This window comes from Miniopterus natalensis, chromosome 2 (genome assembly GCF_054644295.1).
Source record: "Miniopterus natalensis isolate mMinNat1 chromosome 2, mMinNat1.hap1, whole genome shotgun sequence".
NCBI lineage: Eukaryota > Metazoa > Chordata > Mammalia > Chiroptera > Miniopteridae > Miniopterus > Miniopterus natalensis.
The window spans coordinates 137,005,330-137,030,746 of NC_142082.1; the positions used below are offsets into that span (position 1 = coordinate 137,005,330).

The window sequence follows — 25,417 nt, forward strand, 5'->3', positions numbered from 1 at the left end:
AGGAAAACCACAGATATAAAATGCCATTTTTATCACATGCTATCAGGGGTACGTAATATCAGTGTGATTAATTACTGTTGATATTAACATCTCTAGGTCCCAAGGGATTGTGTGTGTGAGACATAGGGTGACCATTGTCTCAGGGGTGGCCTAGACTTTTCTTTATGAGGATAAAATTTCTTCTCTTACCCATGGCTCAGCCCCATTTTAACTTTTTAAAAATTCCTTGTTTCTGAAAGCTTGAATAATCCCCAGAAGTTACCTCCTCCCCTGAATTTTTCTTCAACTCATTAGGTTCCATCTTGTCTAGTGTTCCTATCCACCACTATCAGCTCCTCTTAAAAAATAAGATGCTTCACCCTGGCCAGTGTGGCTCAGTTGGTTGGGTGTTATCCTGTGCTTGGAAAGGTTACTGGTTCAACTCCCAGTCAGGGTACATGCCAAGTTTCAGGCTCAAACCCTGGTAGGAAGTGTGCAGGAGACAGCCAGCTGATCGATGTTCTGCTCTCATATGGATGTTTCTCTCTCCCCCCCCCCTTCCTTTCTCTCTAAAAATCTATTAAAAAAAAAAAAAAAATATATATATATATATATATAGAGAGAGAGAGAGAGAGAGAGAGAGAGACGAAGGAAGGGTGGAGGAGGGGAGAGAGAGAAACATATATGTGAGAGATACACATGAATTGGTTGCCTCCTGCACGAACCCCAACCTGGCTGGGGATCAAACCTGCAACCCAGGTACATGTCCTTGATTGGGAATTGAACCTGTGACCCTCTGGTGGGCAGGCTGACGCTCTAACCACTGAGCCATGCTAGTCAGGGCAATCAATAAAAATATTTTAAAAGACATAAGATGTTTCAATTTCTAATATTTATTGAACACCTGTTATGTACACTCTGCTAGGCCCACACTATGTGAAATCATTTAATGGGAAGCAGCTTGCTGCATGAAAAGAGCGCAGGCTTTGTAGTATTGAGACTGACTGGAACCATAGTCCAGCCCAACTATGCACTCTTGGGTAGGTTCTTTTGCTTCTCTTAGCCTTGACTTTTTTTTATTTTTTATTTTTTTTATTTGAGAGAGGGAGGTGGAGAGAGAAAGACAGAGAGGAAGAGAGAGCGAGCGAGCGCGCAGTTTGTTGTTCCACTTTGTTATTCATTTATTTGTTGATTCTTGTATGTGCCCTTGTGCCTTGACCGGTAATGGTACCTGCAACCTTGGCATATCCGGAGGACGCTGTAGCCAACTGAGCTACCCTGCCAGGGCTGCCCTGGTTGCTTCTTAAGTGGAGATAATATTTGTCTCACAAGATGTTGCGAGGAATAAAAAACTTTCTCTTAATCCTCACATTCATTTCTTAAAAAAAAAAAAAAAACCCAACCCCCCATGACTACATTTTAAATGCTATTTATTCCTATAAAACGCATTTTTTGTGACTTCTGTTTTAAATCATTTAGGACTTTGGAAGATATAGTCATTTTTTAAAAATTGCCCGTCAGGACCCTATTTATAAAGAGCTCTCAATTATAAAGTTTCCCATAACAAAAAGATCGTGATAAAAAGGAAAGAAGGAAAACAGAAGGAACTTGAGTTTCCATGGAAATACCAAGTTTAGTCAAGGAGGCCTCGCCCATTCTGATTTTCTATTGGCTAAACTTACCATCAATCGCACCAGTTGTAAATAAACTGGAGACGGAAGCATGTTGTTAAGGGGTGGAATCTTCCTGTCGCCATTGCTAAGGTGAGGGCTGTATTCTAATAGGCTGAAAGCTGCTGCTCCCGCCCTCTCCCATCAGTTGCTAAGAGGCGGGATTTTAGGGTCCGCGGAGGACTGCGTGCTTGTATCTCCGCCCATCCAATTGGTGGTTATGGGGCGGGATTTGTAGCGGATAGGCTGCTGGCCCTGCCTGTTCGGGATTAGTTGCTGGGAAGAGACACGTGAGGAGGCGGTGGCGGGAGGCGACTATGGCGGGAGGAATGAAAGTGGCCGTCTCTTCTGCAGTCGATGCTGGGCCCTGGGGCGGGGGTACCGGGTGCGGTGGGACAGTGAAGCTGCTCCTGCTTCTCTCTGGCTGCTTGGTCTGCGGTTCAGGTACTACCCGAGCAGCAGCTGCCAAGGGGGCGGGTGCCGTGGGGGTTACATTGAGAAAAGTGGGGAGAGTTCCCGGACGCCGCTAGTTACTCTGCTGAGTGGCGCGGGCGTGCGGGGAAAAACAAGCTTGGTCGTCGGCGAATAGGCGCCGGCACTGAGGGGTCAGGGCCTGGGGCGGCATGGTGGAGCTGCCAGAGTGGGAAGGAGCCTGGGGCCTTTTGGTGGAGACAGGAAGGAAGGCCTGGACCGGCTGAGAAGCGGTCCTAGGGGCTGCGTCGCGCTGCACGGGCATCCTTGAGTTTTCTGGTTAAAAGGAGGGAGACCCAATGATCATTACGGGTAGGCAGAGCTGCCCCTGGAAAGGAAGCATCCCATTCATTCAGCAAATTAGCAACATTTTCTGAGTGTATGCATTGTCAGGACTCGGGGCATGGGCGGCAGTAATCTCTATCTGATGTCTTCTGCTCTTGTAATATCCTGGCCTTACCTGCCCTATAGAAAGGCCCTGGAGCCGTTAAATTCCCATTTCAAAAAAAAGACACAAATGCCATTCAGCATGAATAAGTTTCTTTTGGAAATTTAATTTCTCAGGCAAATTTATTTGATACTTACTACTGGATAATTGGCTTTGAAATGGGTTGAAACTTTTCCTTTTCTGCCCTAATCCAGAAAACCTAGAGTGTTTTTAAGAACCTCCATCTATCCCCCTTATCGTTAAATGCACGAGAGAAATACAAGTGAGGTTTCCAAACTTCCACTGAAAGGAGCTGAAACTCACAGGGTTAAAGTTAACTGTGTCTTGTAAACATCATTGTGTTTGTTTGCTGCCTATCTCATGTTGCCATTTACGATCATCTTTAGCTGCCACTTTCAGGTTGTCTCAGGATCCATAGATCTATGTAGTTCCAAAGAAGCGCAGCGCCCTTCTGAAACTTTGTTTTTAAGGGAGAGGGGATAGGTATGGAGGAAGGTACTTTTCTAGAGGCAGGGCCTAGAGTAACATTTATTTGAAGGGCTATTTATGATCTGAATGAACTTGGGCCAAATGGTTAATCTCTAAAATGGGGTGGTGGGCTGTGGGGATGAAAGATAATATATACAAAAATGTTACACAGCTTAATCAGCAGTTTAAGTTTCTTTAGTGAGGAGAGGGACAGGGATACGCTTAGAGAAGGGTAAACTCAGGATTATATTTCTTCTGTGTGGCCTGATAGATCATGTAGGTGGCACATGTAATAGGACCTTTCTAAAAGTCAGAGGTACCTAAAGACAATGAAGTAGTACCTCAAAAGACAGGGAGTTCTTTCTCACTGGAAGTTTTTGAAAAATTTGATTACAAAAATAATGTGAGTACTTTACACTACTTGGCAAGTACAACTAAGTATAAAGAAGTAGAAAAAACCCTCACTGTTTATTCCATTCAGAGGCAATCCATTTTAGCACACTTTCTTCTGGTATTTTTCCACATTTTTAATCAAATTTTTTAAAAAAAATTTATAATACATTTATATTCCTGTCAGCAATCCAGTTCTCTTCCCTAGAGGCCACCAGTTATTACCAGAGATAGTTTTCTCATTTGGTTTTGTAGCATAAGCATTTTCCTGTGACATTTAAAATTCTTCATAAATGTTATTTTTACTATTATGGACAGATCATTTATTTAATGTTTCTGAATTAAACATTTGGTTGTTTCTTCTGTTGGTTGAATATGTGGTGCTAGCTTTTAATTGTAGATAGCACTTTGTGTATATCTTTGTATGTAACTTTTATTGCATTTGGATTTTTTTTAGGATAGATTCTCAGAAATGGATTTACTAGATCAATAGCTAAAATATATTTAAGACCCTTGAAACATCTTGCTAAAATGCTTTACCGAAAAGGTGTGCCAGTTTGCACTACTATCAGCAATATTTGCTTGTGACCCTTGACAGCATTGGATATTCTGGACTGTTAACACCATTGCTAATTTGATAGATTGAAAGTGGTATCTTAGTGTACTTTTGCATTTCTTGCATTATTTGTGAGGGAGCATCTTTCAACTTTTTATTAGCTATTTAATTTTCTGTTTCAACTTTTGAGTCTTTTGGAGTGTGTTTCTGTTCTTTGTTCTTGGCCTATTGTGATTTCTATTGGGATTTTTGTGGACTTTTAAAATCTATTTGTTTAAACTTTTTTATATATTAAGGATATATATATTTATAACCTGTTTATTTATGGCCCCCCTCTTTTTTCTTTTTCTTTTTCTTTTTCTTTTTTTTTTAAATCCTCATCCAAGGACGTGCTTAGAGGAAGGAGGGGGGGAAAGAGAGAGAGAGAGAGGAACATCGATTGGTTGCCTTCTGCATCGATTGGTGTCCCAACTGGGGATTGAACCCACAACCCAGACATGTGCTCTGACCAGGAATCGAATGGTGACCTCTTGGTGGTTCATAGGTCAATGCCCAACCACTGAGCTACACCACCTGGGCTACCTCCCCTTTTTAAATAGAAGACTTATGTTTTTATGTGGTCACTTGATTTTATTATTTAGATTTATTTCCATTTATGCTTAAAGAGCCCTCCAAAATTGAATTGATACTATTTTGTGTGTGTGGTACAATTGACTTTTTAAAAATTTTACTTATTAATCTATAATTAATGTTAGCATTTGGTGTGAGGTGAGAATCTACATAGATTTTATTTTCCAGATAACCAGTCCGTTGTCCCAGCATCACATTGAATAATCTTTGCTAAGCCCATTAACTTAAGGTGCTAGTTTTTAAGGAGGCTTTTAAGTATGAACTGGATTACCTCCTTACAGAAATGAAAAGAGGCTATTTAAGAATTAGAAGAGCCCAGCTGGACATGGCTCAGTGGTTGAGCATCGACCTAGGAGCCAGGAGATCACGGTTCAATTCGGGTTGCGGGCTCGATCCCCGGTGGGGGGTGTGCAGGAGGCAGCTGATCAGTGACTCTCATCATTGATGTTTCTATCTTTCTCTCTCCCTCTCCCTTCCTTTCTCTGAAATCAATAAAGATATATTTAAAAAAAAAGAATTAGAAGAGATTTTTCATAACTTTTTAGGGTCTATTTTGGTCCTCACATACTATGAATCATTTTTATTACTTTCTACCTATAGATGTTAATTGATCAGTGTTGTTGATTGAAAAGTAAGTTCTTAATGATCAGAATTAATGAAGTTATTAACCTTTGAATAGCTGCTTTATGGGTAAATAAAATATGTTTTGATTCACTAAATTTCAAGAAGGCATTTTTCTGAGAAGTAGATCTTTGGGCTTAGAAAGCATTTTCTTGAATATTTAATTCATTCTGCTTTTTAACATGCTGGCTAAGTCATTTTAGGGAGGGAAAGAAAGGTTCAGTGTATGTCCTTTTGTTATGAGAAGTACAAGGTTCTAACATGAACATTTTGACAACATGTATAGGTTTAAGGTCATTTGTTTTAGTTCTGTGTTTCCAACAATTTAAGTGGTAGCTGGAGTGGTGATTGTTTCCACAGATTATCCTTTTAGGCTGAATTGGTATATTTTACCTCTCAATGAATTTCCAAAAATGTGGCTGGCCAAGGTGCGTATTTGCACAGTTGTGATTAGAGAGGTTTTTTGGCAGTTAGTTTGTTTTTTAATCCTCACCTGAGGATATTTTTCCATTGCTTTTCAGAGAAAATGGAATGGGGGGGAGGGAAAGAGAGAGAGAGAGATTGATTGGTTTGGTTGCCTCCCACATGCCCAGGATTGAGCCTGCAACCGAGGTATGTGCCATTGGCCGGAATCGAACCGGGGACCTTTCAGTCCTCAAGTGGATGCTCTAACCACTGAGCAAAATTGGCTGGGTGAATTAGAGAGGTTTGTTTGTTTATTTACAGTTCTTTCCCTTAAATGGTGTGGAACTTCGGAAAAGAAGAACTAGATTTTAAAACGTTGCTTTTAATAAAACTTTTATTTAGGAAAATGACATTGGAAAATTTTAGAGTTAGTTTAAAAACACAGTTGCCTTTTCTTGGCATTAAGTGTTTCAAATGACCTGTGTTATTGACATGGTATTTGTATCTTAACTACCCTCTTGAAAATAATAATGGGCTTAAAAAGGTGTAGTATTATATTACCCGGTGCTGTTGGAAAAAGGGGGTTAATAAGTGTGAATCTTGTTTTTGTTTTTAAATATGTCTATTGATTTCAGAGAGAGGAAGGGAGAGGGAGAGAGACAGAAACATCAATGATGAGTCATTGATCAGCTGCCTCCTGCACGCCCCCTACTGGGGATCAGTCCTGCAACCCTGGCATGTGCCCTGACACCCAGGCATGTGCCCTGACCCAGAATCGAACCGTGTTCTCCTGGATCATAGGTCGATGCTCAACCGCTGAGCCATGTTTTTTAAAAAAATTTGTAAGTCCAGTAGTTTTAAGCTTCATATAACCTCACTGTTTTACAATCTCCAGAAGAAAATAAACTCTTAAAAAAAAAAAAAAATCTCTATTGATCTCAGAGAGAGAAAGGGAGAGGGAAAGATAGAAACATCAATGATGAGAGAGTCACTGATTGGCTGCCTGTCACTGTCTCATATACCAAAAGGTTACGGGTATGATTCCTGGTCAGGGCACATACATAGGTTGTGGGTTCGATCCCTGTTCCCAGTGCTTGTGGGAGGCAACCCATGTTTCTCTCCTGTCCTTCCTCTCTCTAAAATCAATAAAAACGTATCCTCAGGTGAGGATTAAAAAAGAAATCCTCATGTGAGAGGTGCCCTCTCTTTACCTGGAGGAAAGGAGCATCCTTATCTACGAAGACAAATGAACAACCAAGAAGAATCCTAACAAACAGGCCTTGCTGTCTCTCCTCATACTCCTTAACCTGTCATGTTCCTCTAGGATTTTCCACTCTTCATTAAACCCAGCATAAAAAGTGCATCGTTTTTAAGGTTTCTTTAATCCTCATTTCCTTATGAAGCCTTTTGTGTCACGTAAACATTAATTTGTATTCCTTTTTTTTTTTTTATCAGTTTAATTTTCAGGCCCAGCCAAGGCCCTTAAGAGAGTTAAGGAAGACTTTTTCCTTCCTTACAATATAAAGGCTGATTTTTTTTTAAGTTGAGATATAATTTGCATACCATAAAATCCACACTTCTAGTGGTTTTTAGTATATTCACAAGGTTGTGCAGCCATCACCACTAATTCCAGAATATTTTCATCCATCCCAAACGAGACCCCATATATCTTAGCATTCACTTCCTATTCTCTCTTCCTAGCCCCTCGCAAACACTAATCTACTTCCTGTTTCTGTGGATTTGCCTATTCGGGACATTTTGTATAAATGGAATAATTCAATATGTGGCCTTTTTTTTGGTCTGAATTCTTTCATTCATTATGTTTCCAAGGTTAATCCATATTGTAGCATGTATCCGTACTTCTTTTTATGGCTAAATAATATTCCATTGTATGACTATACCACAGTTTGTTTATCCATTCATCAGTTGATGGACATTTGGGTTGTTTCCACTTTTTTGTTATTAGGGATATTGCTGCTATGAATATTAGTGTATAACTTTCTGTGTGAACATTATGTTTTCATTTCTCTTGGGTATATACATAGAAGTAGAATTGCTGGGTCATATAATAACTTGATGTTTAACTTTTTGAGGAACTGCCAAACTGTTTTTCAAAGAGGCTGCACCATTTTACATCCCTGCTAGCAATGTCTGAGGGTTCCAGTTTCTCCACATCCTCACTAACACTTCTTATTGTCCTCATTTTGAGTATAGCCATCCTAGTGAGTGTGAAGTGGTATTTCATTGTGGTTTGATTTGCACTTCCCTAATGACTAGTGATGTTGAACCTCTTTTCATGTGCTTATTGGCCACTTGTGTATCTTCTTTTTTTCTTCCTCAATTTTATTTTCTTTGGTTTCAGTTGTACCGTTTAGTGGTTAGACAATCATATTTACATAGTGTTCTCCTCATTATTTCCAGTACCCCAACTGGTGCCATACGTAGTTATCACAATATTATTGGCTATATTTCCTATGATCTACTTACATCCCGGTAACTTTTTTGTAATTACCAATTTGTACTTCTTAATGCCTTCACCTCTATCACCCAACCACCAACCCTCCTCCCCTCTGGCAATCACCAGTTTGCTCTCTATGAGTCTGTTTCAATTTTGTTTATTTTGTTCTTTAGATTCCACATATAATTGAAATCATATGGTATTTGTCTTTCTCTGACTGATTTATTTCACTGAGCATAATACCCTCTAGGTCTGTCCATGCTGTTGCAAATAGTAAAATTTCATTCTTTTTTATGGCTGAGTGACATTTAATTGTATATATGTACCACGTTTTTTTTATCTACTCGTCTATTGATGAGCACTTGGATTGCTTCCGTGTCTTGGGTATTATAAATAATGCTACAATGGACATGGGAGTGCATATATTCTTTCGAATTAGTGTTTTGGTTGTTGTTGTTTTGTTATAAATCCCCAGAAGTGGAATTGCGTCATAAAGCAGATCCATTTTTAATTTTTTGAGGAAACTCTATACTGTTTTCCACAGTGTGTGCACCAGTCTGCATTCCCACTAACAGTGCATGAGGGTTCTCTTTTCTCCACATCCTCACCATTGTCTGTCTTCTTTGGAGAAATGTCTATTTAAGTCCTTTGAGCATTAAAAATTTAGGTTATTTCTCTTTTTTTTATTGTTGAGTTTAGTAGTTTGTTATGTATTCTAGATACTATACCTTTATTGGATAGATGATTTGTAAGTATTTTCTCCCATTTTGTGGGTTGTCATTTCAAAACAACACAAGTTTTAAATTTTTATGAAGTCTAATTTATCTTTTTTTTTTTGCTATGCTTTAGTATCATATGTAAACCATTGCCTAATCCAAGGTCGTGAAGATTTACACCTGTGTTTTCTTCTAAGCGTTTTATAGTTTTTGCTCTTACACTTAGGTTTAAGACTGAATTTAACTTCAAAATTAGCCTTAGCTTTACCCTAAAACAATTGTGGATTGGTGGGCATTATTGCCTTTTTTGTGTGTAACTTTGACTTTCTAAGGTTTGGTTGAGGTTTTTGTATTTTTATGGGTTTTGTGTTTGTTTTTAGTTTATTTGAATCTACCTATCTGCCCTAGCTGGTTTGGCTTAGTGGCTAGAGCGTCTTACCCACAGACTGAAGGGTCCCAGGTTCGATTCCAGCCGAGGGCACGTACCTAGGTTGCAGGCTCGATCCGCGGCCCCAGTTGGGGCACGTGCAGAAGGCAACTAATCAATGTGTCTCTCTCACTAAGATATTTCCTCTCTCTTTCTCTCTCTCTCTCTCTCCCCTCTTCCCTCTTCCACTCTCTCTGAAAAACAATGGAAAAAATGTCCTCAGATGAGGATTAAAAATAAGTAAACAAAAGTAAATCTACCCATCTTTATACTAAGACCAGAGAGATAACTAAATTTTGCACTAAGTACAGTGTAGAACTCAAGGAGGAACTCAAGGAGGAAGCTATTTTTATTATTTTTTAAAAATTTTTGTTAATCCTCACCCTAGGATATTTTTTCCATTGATTTTTAGAGAGCGTGGAAGGGAGGGAGAGAGGGGAAGAGAGAGAGAGAGAAACATAAATGTGAGTGAGACACATTGATAGGTTGTCTCCCGAAGGTGCCCCAACCAGGCTGGGGATTGAACCTGCAACCCAGGTACATGCCCTTGACTAGGAACCAAACCCATGACCCTTCATTGTGCTGGCTGACACTCTTACCACAGCCACACTGGCCAGGGCAAGAGTGGTCACTTTTAAACCTTAAATTAGCTGAGACTGAATACAGAACTTCTGAGGGAGAGAATGTTCTATTTTGGTAAAGGGAGTGCATATATTCATTGGCTGTTAAAACTTCAAATGAAACAACAGAAAAAAAGCAACTTTGCAATCTTTTAGTATCTGTTTAAAGTACTATACATATATATAAAACATTGCCAATTCTATTTATCCTACACAGGAAAGGGGTAGAGAAAAATCACCAGATGGGGTTACTTTAGCTGTACCTTTTTAAGGGAAACAGGACCTGGGTGTGAATTTCAGTTACACTATTTAATAGTTGCAAATTCATTCTTTTTAAATATGTTTCATCATTTGTGAAATAGGGACTATGAGATAGGAGACTTTCTGTCTTAATAAATACTTAATAGTGGTTTTTGTTAATACTTATTCTGGGTTAATAACTATTTGTAATAATTGAATAATTAAATTTCACAGAAATAAGACTGCCTTATTTCTTCTCTCATTTCAGGTATCTTCTTGTTTCTCAGTTACTGACATTTTAACCCCAATTTTATAAGAAAGTGGCCAGTTTAAATCTTTTTATGAAATAAGTTCTGGTTATTAACTTGTTATATTTAATTCTTATTTCTTTTCTTTGCATAAAGCTGAAATTGGCGTACAAGTGGTCATGCTTCAGGAATCTCGAGTTTATAATATGATTGCCAGACAACAATTCTGTTATGAAAATGTGCTTATCCCAAAGTGGCATGATATATGGACACGGATACAGGTAATAATTTAAAGGCCCCTGGCAGGGGCAACTTCTGTGAGCATCTGTCTGTCTGTCTGTATTAGTGAGTACTTTGACATTCTTTTTCTCTCACACACAGTTTTTAAAAAAGTATTATTAACAACCTTGGTAAGGGTTGAGAGTATCCTGAATTGTGTTTTCATCAATAAGTATTTATGCCTACTTTGTGTTCCTCTATCTGCTCATTTAAGTAGCTTACAATGCTTGACCCTGAGGCAAACTAACTTCCTCCTTTTCCCAAAGAAATTCCTTCCTTCTCTTGCCCTCTCTCCTTTCACACACACACACACACACACACACACACACACTCTCTCTCTCTCTCTCTCTCTCTCTCTCACACCCCTACACATCCCTCTCTTTTTAAAGACCTTATGCCTTCTTTGGCCTGGAAACTGTTGTGTGCTTGTGAGGATGTAAACTCTTTTGCCTTGCTGCTCCTATTTTGATTCTACACAGGATGTTTCATAAACCTCCTGAACTGAAGTTTCCCCTTGATAGAATGAATGACTTTGGTCTCATTTATTTCACAGCACCATTAAACCCCCTGGCAAAGCAAATCTGGCTGTAATAATAATTGAACAAAATGAATCCTTTTGAAAATGTTGCTACCGCCATAAGCATAGTTACTGATAAGGGCATTTGTTATTCACATCAAAAACATAAGGGTGGGCTTGTGGGTTTCTTCTTTTAATTCTCTTTTTTTTTTATTGTCTGAGATGAAGATCATATTCCACCTGGGGCAAATTATAACCAACATGTACCCATAATCAGTGATTTGTGACAAAGGGTTGAATTTTTCAGCCTGTCATTATGGGAAACATTTTTGGGGCTCTTTATGCCTGGCAATTTTCTTAATATTCTAGACCCTTGCTTTGTATGTTCTCATAAATAGCTGTATTGTGGAAGTCTTTTTTTCTCCTTATATTCTGGCCTAATAGTAGATTCAGATCATGTTAACAACAAGACATTCTAATAGCTGCCTCTCTGTACCACGTGCAATGTTATTTGCCCAATTATCTTTTAGTCACTGCATCTCTATATTTCTCATAAGCCTTGTGGAAAACTAATGCCAATTCTGATTTAGATATTTACTGTAAAGTTTTGTGTGTTTTTAAAATTGTATTTGTGAAAAACTCATCCTGATTTTGTGTTACAGATCCGGGTAAATAGTTCTAAGCTGGTACGAGTCACCCAGGCGGAGAATGAGGAGAAGCTAAAGGAGCTAGAGCAGTTTAGTGTTTGGAACTTTTTTTCCTCCTTTTTAAAAGAGAAGTTGAATGACACCTATGTTAACTTGGGACTATACAGCACAAAAACCTGCCTCAAAGTTGAGATTACAGAGGAAGACACCAAGTACAGTGTCACTGTGACCCGCAGTAAGTCTTACCTGTGTTTTTTTGATGGATTCTATAGTGAGAAGGGACTAAACTTTGGAGGGTATAATTAGTGAGACAGAGAAGTCAGCCCAAGATAATTTAATTTTGGTTCTGATTATAACCTGAGTTCTCCACTGCTCCAAAGAGGTTACAGAGACTCCACATAAAACCCTTTAGCCTAGAATTGAGACTTCATGTTAGATTATTCTAAGTACCTCCTTAACCTAAAATTGTGAAAATACACATTCTTAATACTTCCAATGGCTCTGAACTGATATTCCTAGTATCCTTCAGAGTAAGAAAGATGTATTCCTGCCTTCTGGGCACTTCTAGACAAAAAATAGATGTCCTGAAATGTATAGGTCTACATTTGAAGACATGAATGGTTAAACAATAAAAACTGAAGAAAGGTAGAACTGAATATTAATACTTCACAAGTAAAAAGTATTTGTGGAATGATAAATATGAAGATCACTGCAGTTTAAGGCTTATTCAGTGGAACTGGGAGAAGTTCTCCCTTTTCTGAATGTCTGAGAAAGTTCCACAGAAGAGGTGGATCATTATCCTGTTGAACTCTCTCACTTTTGGTCTCTCCTTGGTTACTACCCAGGGTCCTGGATTTTTGGGTTTTGCTACGGAATAGTTTGTGCCCTTCTAATTGTCCTAGAGTTTCACAGCTCTTTGGTTGTAGAGGATTGGCCTGTTTTTGTTTGTTTGTTGTATTTCTTTTACATATACTGATCCTTCCTGTTCCTGTTCTGTTTGTGGACCTCCCCTAGACTCAGCTCTTGAATAGGAAAGCTGTGGGATGGTCTGGTATGCCCCTAAGGGGCCTCTGCTTGGAGCCCCTGGTCCTGGGTGAGATGTGTATGAGTGTAGACTTTTCCAACACAGTGGTTGTGTAGCAAAGGGAAGTAAATGGTGATGTTGGGCAAGAAAAACAGCCAGTTAGAGAACAACAGAGGGCCCTGATCCAAAGTACTAGGCAATCTGTTAAATCCCAGCCTGAGTGACTTAAGGCTTGAAAGCCAGAGTGGTAGAGACCCCTTGTGGGAGATTGCATGAAGTGCTGATGGCACTATGCCTGACTCTGTCCAAAGCAAAGCTTGATTTCTTTTAGCCTCGGTGCAGGTAGCCAAAATAAAAATAAGATCTTCAGGAAAGTACAGATTAGACAGAGACCTAATTACACTTTCTCTTTGGAAGGGTGCCCAGGCTTTGTGTGGAATTTATAATACTGTTTAGGTGGGCTGTTTGTATTTATTTTATTAGTTGACCAATAATGCCAACATTGCCTTTTATTCTATACAATAATTCCCTCTTATCCATGGTTTCACTTTCTGTGGTTTCAGTTATCTGAGGTCAACCTCAGTCTGAAAATATTAAATGGGAAATTTCAGAAATAAAAAGTTCAATAAACAATTCATAAGTTAAATTGTGCACCGTTCTGGGTAGCGTGATAAGATCTTGTGCCATCCCATCTGGACGTGAATCATCCCTTTGTCCAGTGTATCCATGCTGTATACACTACCCTCCTGTTGGTCACTTAGTAGCCATCTGGGTTGTCAGATTGATTGTCATGGCTGACTATCCCCCTATTGTAGTGCTTGTGTTCAAGTAACTCTTAGTTTACTTAATAATGGCCCCAAAGCACAAGAATAGTGATGCTGGCAATTCGGATATGCCAAAGAGAAGCTGTAAAATGTTTCCTTTAAGTGAAAAGGTGAAAGTTACTGACTTAATAAGGAAAGAATAAAAGTCATATGCTGAAGTTGCTAAGATAAATGGTAAGAATGAGCCTTCTATTTATGAAATTGTGAAGAAGTTTTACTGTCACACCTCAAACTGCAAAAGTTACAGCCACAGTACATAAGTGCTTAGTTAAGATGAAAAAGGCATTAAATTTGGAAGACCTGAACAGAAAACGTGTTCTAATTTGATGGCTGTGTGTTGCGCCAGAAAACATTGAACCTATACTAAGATTTCAGCCAGGGAACCCTGAAATGAATGGCTACATTCACATGACTTTTATTACAGTATATTGTTATAATTATTCTATTTAATTATTAGTTATTGTTGTTAATCTCTTACCATGCCTATTTTATAAATTAAACTTTATCATAGGTGTGTTTGTATAAGAAAATACAGTTTATGTAGCCTTCAGTACCATCCACGATTTCAGGCTTCCACTGGGGGTCTTAGAACGTATCCTTCTGTGGATGAGGGGGGACTACTATAATGCCTTAAACTGTTTGGTTCCCCTATTAAGCAGAAGTCTTTATTTATTTCAGGATTTGACCCCAAACTCTTTCTCGTTTTCCTCCTTGGACTTATGTTATTTTTTTGTGGCGACTTGCTGAGCAGGTAAGTTTCAAGACTGGAGTGTGAAATGACAAGGCTCAGACCCACCCTCCTTGGCTTTTATCATAAAAACTTCAAGTGCTGCCATTTCCCTTTCCAGGACCTTTATGGCCAGGCCATTGCCTGCTTGGATAATTTTTAAAAATAGTTTAATATATGTGTTACGATTTTTCTTTTTTTTCTTGTATTGAATAAGACTGGCAATAATGAACCTGGCCAACTTGGCTTAGCGGTTAAGCATCGACTTCTGATCCAGGAGATCAAGGTTCGATTCCCTGTCAGGGCACGTGCCCGGGTTGTAGGCTCGATCCCCAGTAGGGGGTGTGCAGGAGGCAGCTGATCAATGACTCTCTCTCATCATTGATATTTCTCTTTCTCCCTCACCCTTCCTCTCTCTGAAATAAAGAAAATTTATTTTTTAGAAAAAAGACTGGCAATAATGAAGTCCCCCTATTAAGTTGACCCATCTTGTGATGGGATTTAGCCAATAAATACATCAACCACTCTCCACCACTGGAAATAATGTGTTAAGCCCTTATTTTTACTGGATTATGTATTGATAAGTTTCATGCCATTCAGAAGAGACAGACATTAACCACTTAGTCATTTCCTGCCTTTAGGAACCAATTAGCTAAGCTAGGTGAAACTGACATGTACAAATATAAAGAAAGATAAAAAACAAACATTGAACAAAGGTAGAATCAACATTAACTTTGTATACAAGTAAAAATATTGTGGAGTAGTGAATGAAAGATTAACAATTGGAGTTTGAAGTTGGGCTGGAGAGAGGTTGGTGGAAGTTGTTCCTTCTTTGGGGGATCCTGAGAGAAACTCAGTGAGGGAGAAGTAATTGATAGAAAGAGCCTGGAATAGGAGTAGGAGCTCTCTGTTCTAGGCCCTGTGTTTTTGGTTTATCCTTCTGGGTAATCAATTCAGTTCCAGTTTTCAGTCTCCATAAGGGCAGTATTCTTGTCCCTTTTTCTCCCAGAGAAGCTGTACAGGTCCTCAGAAGAAAGATTCTTATTAAAAATGGAGTTGGGAGAGATGCTAGGGATGAGAGTGGGAGATTAAGCAGAGGTTTATTATTGGGATATACTTGAGGGGACCTCACTGACACTCATCCTCATCATCTGGCAGCAACTACACTGTTCTAGTCTCTTCAGTTTTCTGACCTCAAGTTTTAGGCAAATACCTGCTCTAATTTTGTATCTTTTTTCTATCTTTTGGCTGGGATATGAAGAATTACACACATCGTCATAAAATAAATTTTCTCTTTGCAGAAGCCAAATCTTCTATTATTCCACTGGGATGAGTGTGGGAATTGTAGCTTCTCTACTAATCATCATTTTCATACTGTCCAAGTTTATGCCCAAGGTAAGTAGCATAATACTCATGTGGTTAAGGTGAGCTTGGATAGTTGAAAGACAGTTCTCTTAGGTAATCTAGCAGCACTAAAGTTTGCATTGATGGTTAAAGTCAATGTCCTACTCTTTCCTTGATTCAGAAAGGTACTTTCCCTTGACGAAACTTGGAGCCTGATTATATACAAACTCTCCCTTTTTATTTAAAATTTTGTGCTCTGTGGGGATTAAAGTCTCCTTCCTATTTGCTAATTACATAGTCAGGCTTTTAAGTTATTTAACATCTCATTTTCCCAGTGTTCTTTGCAGACTACCATTTTAAATAGGAAATCTTTGTAAGAGATGTGTTTTTCAGTAGTTTGACATTTTTTTAAACATAGTTTCATTTTGCTTTTATGTATGGAAAACCTTTTGTAACTTTTTGTTTTCACTTCTACTCTGTCTTAGAAAAGTCCCATTTACATCATCCTGGTGGGAGGCTGGTCGTTTTCACTATACCTCATTCAACTAGTTTTTAAAAATTTACAAGAGATCTGGAGGTGCTACTGGCAGTATCTTTTAAGTAAGTGTTGTTGGTTTTGCTTTTTATATGTTTATAGGCTAGTTTAGTTAATTTGGTCCTGAAATTAACTTTTAGGAGTTTAATAATCCATGCCATTTTATTAACTTTTAAGAATCATAGTTCTTCACTTATTTATAACCCCTCTACAGTTGTTACCTTCTCTTAAATTAAAATGATGCTGCTTGGGAGAAGACTTTAATTTGTATTGTTGAAGTACACTTTTTCTTTCTTTTATTTTTTAATAATACATTTTTATTGATTTCAGAGAGAGGAAGGGAGAGGGAGAGAGAGATAGAAACATAAGTGATGAGAGAGAGTCATTGATAGATTGCCTCCTGCATGCCCCCTGCTGGGGATTGAGCCCACAACCCAGGCATGTGCCCTGACCGGGAATTGAACCGAGATCTCCTGGATCATACAGGTTGATGCTCAACCGCTAAGTCACACCTGCCGGGCAAGCGCACCTTTCTTTACATGATAGGCATCTTTCTGAAAACACTGTAAATTGACTTTATTAATATAATTGTATTTCATTTATTTATTCTATATTGTTGACATTATTACAGATGTTCCCCCTTTATCCCCCTTTGCCCCCCTCCACTCAGCCCCTACCCAACCCTGGGCCTTTACCACACTATCGTCTTTGTCTACTATGCATATATGCATATAAGTTCTTTGGTTAATCCCTTCTACCTCCCCCCACAGCTCTCCTCTGAGATCTGTCAGTCTGTTCCATGTATTCGTGCCTCTGGACCTATTTTGTTCATCAGTTTATTTTGTTCATTAGATTCCACATATAAATGAGATCATGTGCTATTTGTCTTTCTCTGACTGGCTTATTTCGCTTAGCATAATAATGTTTAGGTCCATCCCTGCTGTCACAGAGAGTAAGAGATCCTTCTTTTTTACAGTTCCACGGTATTCCATTGTATAAATATTTATTCACTCATCTACTGATGGGCACGTGGGCTGTTTCCAGATCTTAGCTGTTGTAAATAATGCTGCTATGAGCATAGGGGTGCATATATTCTTTGTGATTGGTGTTTTGGGAATCTTAGGATATATTCCTAGAAGTGGGATAGCTGGGTCAAACAGCAGTTCCATTTTTAATTTTTGAGGAAACTCTATACTGTTTTCCACAGTGGCTGCACCAGTCTGCATTCCCACCAGCAGTGTACTAAGGTTCTCTTTTCTCCACATCCTCACCAGCACTTGTTTATTGATTTATTGATGGTAGGCATTCTGACAGGTTGCAGTGATACCTCATTGTAGTTTTAATTTGCATTTCTCTGATAATTAGTGATGTTGAGCATTTTTTTGTATGTCTATTGGCCATCTGTATGTCCTCTTTGGAGAAGTTTCTATTCAGGTCCTATGCCCATTTTTCAGTTGGATTGTTTATCAGTATAGTTGTATTTCAAATATACTTGAGGACTGTAAGGAATAACTCTTCAGTGAATCTGATCTGTAAAGCAAGAATCCTTTGTTTGTACAGATAGTAACCTTTAATCTACCCTTTGAGGGGTGATTAATCTGGATTTTCATATATTGGGTTTTTGTTTTTGTTTTTTGTGTGTGTTTTAAATCCTCACCCAAGGATATTTTTTCCATTGCTTTTCAGAGAGAGTGGAAGGGAGAGGGAGAGAGAGAGGGAGAAGCATTGATGTGAGAGAGACACATCGATTGGTTGCCTCCTGCACATGCCCTGACCAGGGCCAGGGATCGAGCCTGCAACCGAGGTATATGCCCTTGGCCAGAATCGAACCTGGCACCCTTCAGTCTGCTGGCCAATGCTCTAACCACTGAGTAAAACCGGCTAGGGCTCTATTAGGTTTTTTTAAACAGACTACTCTAGAGTTTTTCAATGTGTAGCAAGGCTCCATTTGACCCAAATAAATTTGGGACAAAAGAAAGGATAGAAGCTTAAAGTGCTAAATAAATCTGAATAATGAAAAAAATACGAATAATCAAGTAAAGATCTTGTCCATTTCCCCAGTTCAATCGGTGCTATATAGTGTATTTACTGCTGATCCCTACAGAAATTACTTTACTAGTTACAGATGAAAAAGAATGTCTTCTGTTAACTCTTCTCATAGGCTATGTCCTCACAGTTGGATTCATGAGTTTTGCAGTCTGTTACAAGTATGGGCCCTTGGAGAATGAACGAAGTATCAACCTGCTGACCTGGACCTTGCAGCTGATGGGCCTGTGTTTCATGTATTCTAGTATCCAGATACCACATGTTGCCTTTGCCATTATCATCATTGCACTGTGTACTAAGAACCTGGAGTACCCTGTTCGGTGGCTGTACATCACCTACAGGTGACTGAAAGGCAATGTAACTTGAAATGTGCAATGTATGATACAGTTGCAGCAAAATGATACAGAAGTGTTGACCTGGGAGCCTCTTTGCTAACGAAAGTGTATTGTATTATTGCCTCTGATTTTGTCCTTCCTGAGTCTCTTTCTTTAGACTCTCTATAGGCATTTTTATAATTTTATTCTAGTCATTTTATATAAAACCATCCAGTAAAGTGTCATGTGTTCCTGTTACCACTAGGTGGTGCAAAATATATTACTTTTATAGTAAATGCCTCAGGTCACCTGTTTTCAGAGTATTTCACATTGGCTCTCAGATTGCTCTGGGAGTCCTAGTCTTGTTTTGTTTTGTTGTTGTTGTTTTTTAGAGAGAGAAGAAGGGAGAGGGAGAGAGAAAGAGAAACCTTGATGGCTGCCTCCTGCATACCCCGTATTGGGGATGGAGCCTACCACCACCCAGGCATGTGCCCTGACCTGGAATCTAACCAGCAAACTTTCTGTGCACTGGACTGTGCCCAACCAGTTGAGTCACACAGGACAGGGCTGGGAGTCCTAGTCTTAAGATGTAATTCACAGTGTGTTTTTACCTTGCATAGCGAATATGGAACCGTCTGAGGCTGTCAGTGGTTGTTCTATTACAGATAATCAAGATGATACCTAGTGGACCACAACCATATACCATCATTTTTAGTAATTTTCCCAGTTTTTGGAAAATAAATACTTTATCATTTACTAGAAAATAAGTGAATTTATTCACATTAGTGAGTAATATTGACTATTTTGACATCACTAATAGTCTGACATGTCAAGAGTACATTATAACTAAAGATACCTGTAGAAGAAAGGTGGGAGCGATGACTCTTAAAGTTCAGGCTCTCTGATGTATGCCTGGCCCACTGAAGGGAGCTAGAGGTAAGGGTGCATGTGGATTACTGGTTAATGATTCGTGGTGTTATTTTGGTGAGCACAGAAAGATGTGTAAGGCAACAGAAAAGATTGTCCCCCCTCGTCTTCTGACAGAAGAAGAATATCGGATACAAGGAGAGGTGGAGACCCGAAAGGCTTTAGAGGAGCTTCGAGAATATTGTAACAGTCCAGACTGCTCTGCTTGGAAAACTATTTCTCGAATCCAGTCTCCAAAGAGGTAAATTCTTGGCCAGATATGCCAAGCATCTGTCAGGGTAATTGTGACCTTGAGTTTAATAGAGATTGTACTTCTAGGTAATCATTTTATATTTATGGCTTTATTTTCCTGTTCATTTAGTAGTCAAGAGAAAGGTATGTAGATCATCGTATGTTAAGCGGTAACTTGTTTTTTTGGTTCCTAAAGGAACTGTCTACTCTAGCTTTGATTGTAGCATAGAGGTGAGAGGACTCCGGTACCATGTCAGGTGTCCCCTCTGATAGTATAGCATTGCTCTTTGAGTGGTGTTTTCTCTTTGTTTATTTGCAGGGGAGAGAGGTGGGATATTTTTTCCTTTTTTTGTGGGCAGCAACTATACCAGTGAGTATGTGAAGCTTCAATTTGGAATCCTGATGGCATAAAGTTTATAGGACCATAAACATGAATGACCCTTAATCTTTTCTTATCAGGATTACAGATGACTAAAGAAACCTTGGCACTTTCATAGCTAAAAAGGATAGCCTAGTGCTTATTAAGCAGGATGGGGTTCCAGAGGATATTGGCCTATGACCCCAGCTTTCCTTTTCTCCTTGTTTCTTGCTTTAATCTACTTAACTGCCAGAATAAGGACAGGATGTTGTCTAGACTCAGTATAATTTGAGCATATCAAGGGTTTCAATTTATTCTTATTTTGAAATCAAACTAGAAAGGACAGAAGGTTCCTAATGAATATTATCTTCTCTTTTCCAGATTTGCTGACTTCGTGGAAGGCTCTTTTCACCTCACACCAAATGAGGTTTCTGTCCATGAGCAGGAGTATGGATTAGGGAGCATTATTGCCCAGGATGAAATCTATGAAGAAACATCCTCTGAGGAGGAGGACTCAGATTCTCGGTACCCCACTGTCATGCAGAACAACTTTTTGACTTAGGTGGTAGTCAGTTATTTTTATGTGGACTAGCTTGGTACCTTGATGGTCCATGTCACAAGTGTTGTGCAATTGCTTCTCAATTCTGAAACAGAGCAAGATAGTGCAGGAATTCTCCCACTGAAATGAGAGGCCTGAGCAGGCCTCCCTCTTGGTGGTCTCTGTGGGATCCCTGAGGAATGAGAGTGGATGAAGTAGTGAATGCTTCCCATTGGTTAAGCAGTCAGCTCACCTTTTATGTTTCCAAAGAGACTGGATGAGCACAGCTAGCACAGCATTCTAGCTCCTCTTTGGAAGTTGATTCAGTCGTGGCATTTCTGCCACTGTGGCTGGCACCCAGAAGTGAGAACTGTTATCCTGGCTGTTATCTTCCAGAGAGAAATCCACAAATCTGAGCCTCCTTCACCTCTACTTTTATTTCAGTGACTTTAGGATAATCCTTGTTTAAAGAGGAAAATGGATTTTTATTTGTTTTTCTTATTCTTAAAATGTAAGAAACTCGCTTTCCAGAACCAGCAAGTGCTCCAGAGTGATAGGCCCCTACATATTTATTGATATGAATTATCCATTAAAGCCCCAGAAGCTGTTGTGTTGATCTTTGAATTGGTTCTCATACGTATGATATTCTGAGTTCTGCTTGCTTTTAGAAACATGCCTATAGGCTCTAATGCAGGGGAGGTCTGTTGGGCTTTTTATTATATTCAACTTTCAACTCCATCTTAAAAAGAAATTTGTGTTCTTTCCTTCTCATCCTCCTAGCTCCCTTTGCCCTTTCACAAAGGGTCTGTTCCCATACCTGTGAAGTATGGACAATTCAGAGTTTGTTTCATTTCTTACAGTCTCTTCCCCTTGGTTTTTAGCATTATTCCTGCTATTTTGGAAAAGTGGTCTTATTTAGGGGATTTAAATGGTTTTTTACAGCTTCTCCACTTTTCTTGTCAATGAGTCACATATCTTTGTGTTGCTGTGGAGTCAGGAAGCTATCTCCTTTTTCTTTCCTTCCTTTGTCTACTCATTCTTCCTGTTCCTTTCTCTCTTTCCTTATCACCTATACCCTTCCACCCATGAAATCTGGCTAATTTTGTAAGCCCTGAAACTATGAAGTTTCTTGATACAACATACAAGATGTAGCTATGTAGCTGCCACAGTTTGTATTGCTAGAAAATAGACCTCCAGGTAATCTTCATGCCTCTGGGTGCTCATTCAGCCATCAGGATCAGATTTTTTTTAAGGTGGTTCATATATACATTTTTAAAAATTGGTTTTAGAGAAAGGAAGGGGGAGAGAGAGAGAAACATTGATTTGTTGTCCCACTTATTCATGCATTCATTGGTTGATTCTCATACGTGCCCTGACTGGGGATCGAACCCACAACCTTGGTGCATCCAGACGACGCCCTGACTGACTGAGCTACCTAGCCAGGGCCCAAAACATTTTTTCTATGAATTTATTATACTTATTTGCATTTCCATTTCTGACCAGAGATTCATGCTGCCTATTATTATAGTGGCATTAGTGGTTTTAGATTCTTTTGCCATTGGAAAGTACCCTTATAAATCAGCAGTGCCATTTATAAGGGAGTAAATTTCCATCTCTGTCATTAGCTGGTTCTGTCTTTGTTATCTTCACCCTCATACCTTGAAAAAAGCTATAATTACTCTAACTAGGAAGATAGACAGTAATGGTAAGAGCACAGTATTAGACTTACTGGATTACCATGATCATAAAGATGATTTAAAAAAAATTCTTAATGACTCCTTCAGACCAGCCATTTAGCAGATAATTTTGAAAGGCTCTGGGCTCCATTACTGATGTCCAAAATGTCAGTTCTAAGACTCCCCTCCAGGTGGCCAGTTGATTATTTCCAGCAGTGTTCCCTATAGCTTTAAACTGCCCTAACGTGACAACTACCTCAATTGGCAGCAGACAGACATATAGTGGAAAGTGAAAAATAAGCAGTTTTGGGGCAGGTGCTGTGGGTTAAAGTTGCACAGTAAAGGAGCTTTATACTGGGAAACCTCAATGCCTTTGTGAGTTATGTACATGGTAAAATTTTATCCCTCTACAAAAACTGTTAAGACCTCTAGAATGTACTATTTTTGTCCTCATTTACAGAAATTGAGACCTAGGATATTTGAACGTAAGTTGATTTGAAAAAGTAGTTCAGCTGTACAAGTAGTCTTAGATTCCCTGGAGACTTTGGTGCCTTCCCCCAAATAGCTACTTAAGGAGGGTGGTAGCTTGTCTCCCGGGTGACTTTTCCTGACTCATGTCTTTATTTCAGCGAGAAAGCATTGAGTTAAAGGAAAGATTTTTCTTTTTTTATGTTTAGTAAACTCCTTGTGAAATAAAGTTTCCATCTCAAGACCAGTTGTTTTCACTGTGTTTGAATTTAGGGTGAGTAAAATCAAACTCAGATATTACTTCCTGTCTGGTAGTTGGAGACTGAGCTGTAGGCAATGGAGATGACATAGGGTCCCACAGTATGAGAGCTGCTCTCATACAGTGAAGGACGATGCCTTTGCTGTGCTGCATGTCCTTGCCCTGCCTGCCTGTGTGGCTCTGCCCGAGATGCTTCAGAGCTTCTGTGTTTCCAGAGATTGCTGAACTTAGTGAACCTTCTTTAGAATCTGCTCTTGGCTCCCTCTTGGCCATTTAGTCTGCTGGTTCAGTCACTACTTGAAGCCCCCATTTAATTTTCTCTGGCAGTTACAGCTCTTGCAATTTCAGCATAGTCTCATCTCTCAGACTGATCTCATCAAGAAGGATTGAAGGGATAACTATGGGGTGAGCTGGACATTGGAACCACATCTGCTGCCATGTCAGCATCTTGCTCTGCAAATACCAAGCTGTAAGTTGGCCCTAGAGCCCAGGGACTCATCAGCATCGGGAATCTAATCAGCCTAAGTTGTGTAGAGCATGTCTCTCTTTAATAGAAATATAGGAGCCCACTGGCCTAAAACATTTCCCCTTAACTTTCTCACTCGGATTGCTTTCATGAGACCAATGGCCAAAAATAAGGAAAATTAGCAACTTTGATATCTTCTAAAAAATTTCTATCAGCCACTTCATCGGGGCAAAACTAGTTTATTCCTCCCCCCAAATTCATGATTTTTATTTCTTGTACAAAGGAGATTTTGCTGATTATAGTTCCAGTATTTGATTTTGTGCTAATACATCCCACTCTAGGGCCTATCCCTCTCTTCATTGACTGTGCTCAACTTCAGCCCAGTCTCCACTGGGCATATATGATAGAGATATGATGAATGAAAGGACCCAAATAGGCCAGGTAGTGCCCGCAGGCCCTGATACCCATAAAAGGCTTGGGACTGGATTATGCAATTGCCCTCAATCTTTTTGTGCCAGGAAAAAAAAGATGGGCTCAGATGGATGCCTGCGTAAAAATGATTCTTAGCTGTGTACTCATAATTTTTCTCTGAATTGAGTAGTGAGAGTTGAAGTAGGAGGAAAGGAAATTAAATGCCTTTCTTGTATTCCTTTGGACTCAGGTTTGACATATGAGATAATAACCTATATTGAAATGCCAAGAATTTTATCTGAACCAAGGAGAGGACAGTTTGACAGATTTGTTATTCCTTCATGTTACATAGGCACAGAAGTCAAGGAATAAACATAAAAATAGCCATTGTACAAGGCAAATGCATCTAAAACCTTTTGCTTCTGTTTTGATGTAGCAGAAATTATTTTTTTTAGGGAAACTTATGCAATTGTAATCCGGTGGTGTCTCTTGCTAACTTAGCTATGGATTCAGTTACTGTTGAGTTGGATTCTGTATGGTTATTACCTTCAAAAAGGTGTTCAGTGCCTTATGTGACGGAAGCCAGAGTCTGCTGGGAATAGACAACGTAGATTCACATGAATGTCAACACACAGCTTTAGTGAGGATGGGAGTGGCACACAGCCTCCCAAAATGTGGGGCTTTGGTTTCCCATGCCCCAACCTATGTGTGTCATCTTCCTCTTCACACTCTTGACAGTAACTTGAAAATGGTGAAATCACATTCTCTTAACTTTACTACGATATGGGCAACATTTTTATTATGTTAACATAATAGAAACTCATAATGTATTAGAACTGTTACAGCCTGTAATTGCCTCAGTTTACCATGATGGTGAAATAGCAGGGGTAAGGAGTTACTGGGTAAGTTTTAGCCTGTGGGTAATGCCTTAGTGTTATTTAAAAATATTTTTCACTTATATTTAAAATAAATATTCATGGCTGTTTGAAAGGAACAAAATGATCAGGGATGGCTCTTTGCCATGGGTCCCATTTTCACTCTTTTCTGTAAGAAAAAATGTCAATGTTTTATTATATATTTTTTCATCTTTATTGTACAAGTTTGTAAGTAATCCCAATTTTAATAAAGTTTTATAGACTATATAGTGGTTTCTCTTAATGAACATGTATTTTTCTTGTTTGGATCTCTTGTTTTTGGGTAATCAGTAATTAACTCCTCAGTTTCATCTTTTTAATGAGATGGTTTGTATACCATCTGTTTTCCTTTTTCTTTCTTAACCGCTGCTGCCCATCCTGGGTCTGTCTTGCTCTACTTCTATCCCTGGACTGGATGATTTCCCAAGATGCCAGCTCTCTAAGGGCTATTCTTACAGAGGTAACAGGTTGTACTATTGTGCTGTCTCATAGAAAAACAATGTACAGGTGATTCCTGGTCCAGGGAGCTACTCTGTGCTTTAGTACTTTAAATTTCTTTTAATGA

General features: G+C 39.1%; 1 protein-coding gene across 2 annotated transcripts; it reads left to right on the plus strand.

Moving 5' to 3' along the window:
• Positions 1–1,966: 1,966 nt before the first annotated feature.
• On the plus strand, positions 1,967–25,080 carry NEMP1 (nuclear envelope integral membrane protein 1). 2 transcript variants are annotated; one of them, XM_016224551.2, is made up of 9 exons: positions 1,967–2,093; positions 10,504–10,628; positions 11,806–12,025; positions 14,317–14,389; positions 15,667–15,760; positions 16,195–16,309; positions 18,406–18,631; positions 19,599–19,772; positions 20,502–25,080. In XM_016224551.2, exons 1-9 carry the CDS (start codon positions 1,967–1,969, stop codon positions 20,680–20,682), a joined length of 1,335 nt encoding a protein of 444 aa, XP_016080037.2. In that variant the 3' UTR covers positions 20,683–25,080. The 2 variants fall into 2 exon arrangements, with proteins under 2 accessions (XP_016080037.2, XP_016080038.2); XM_016224552.2 differs by having other exon boundaries at positions 18,536–18,631; positions 19,649–19,772.
• Positions 25,081–25,417: the final 337 nt, after the last annotated feature.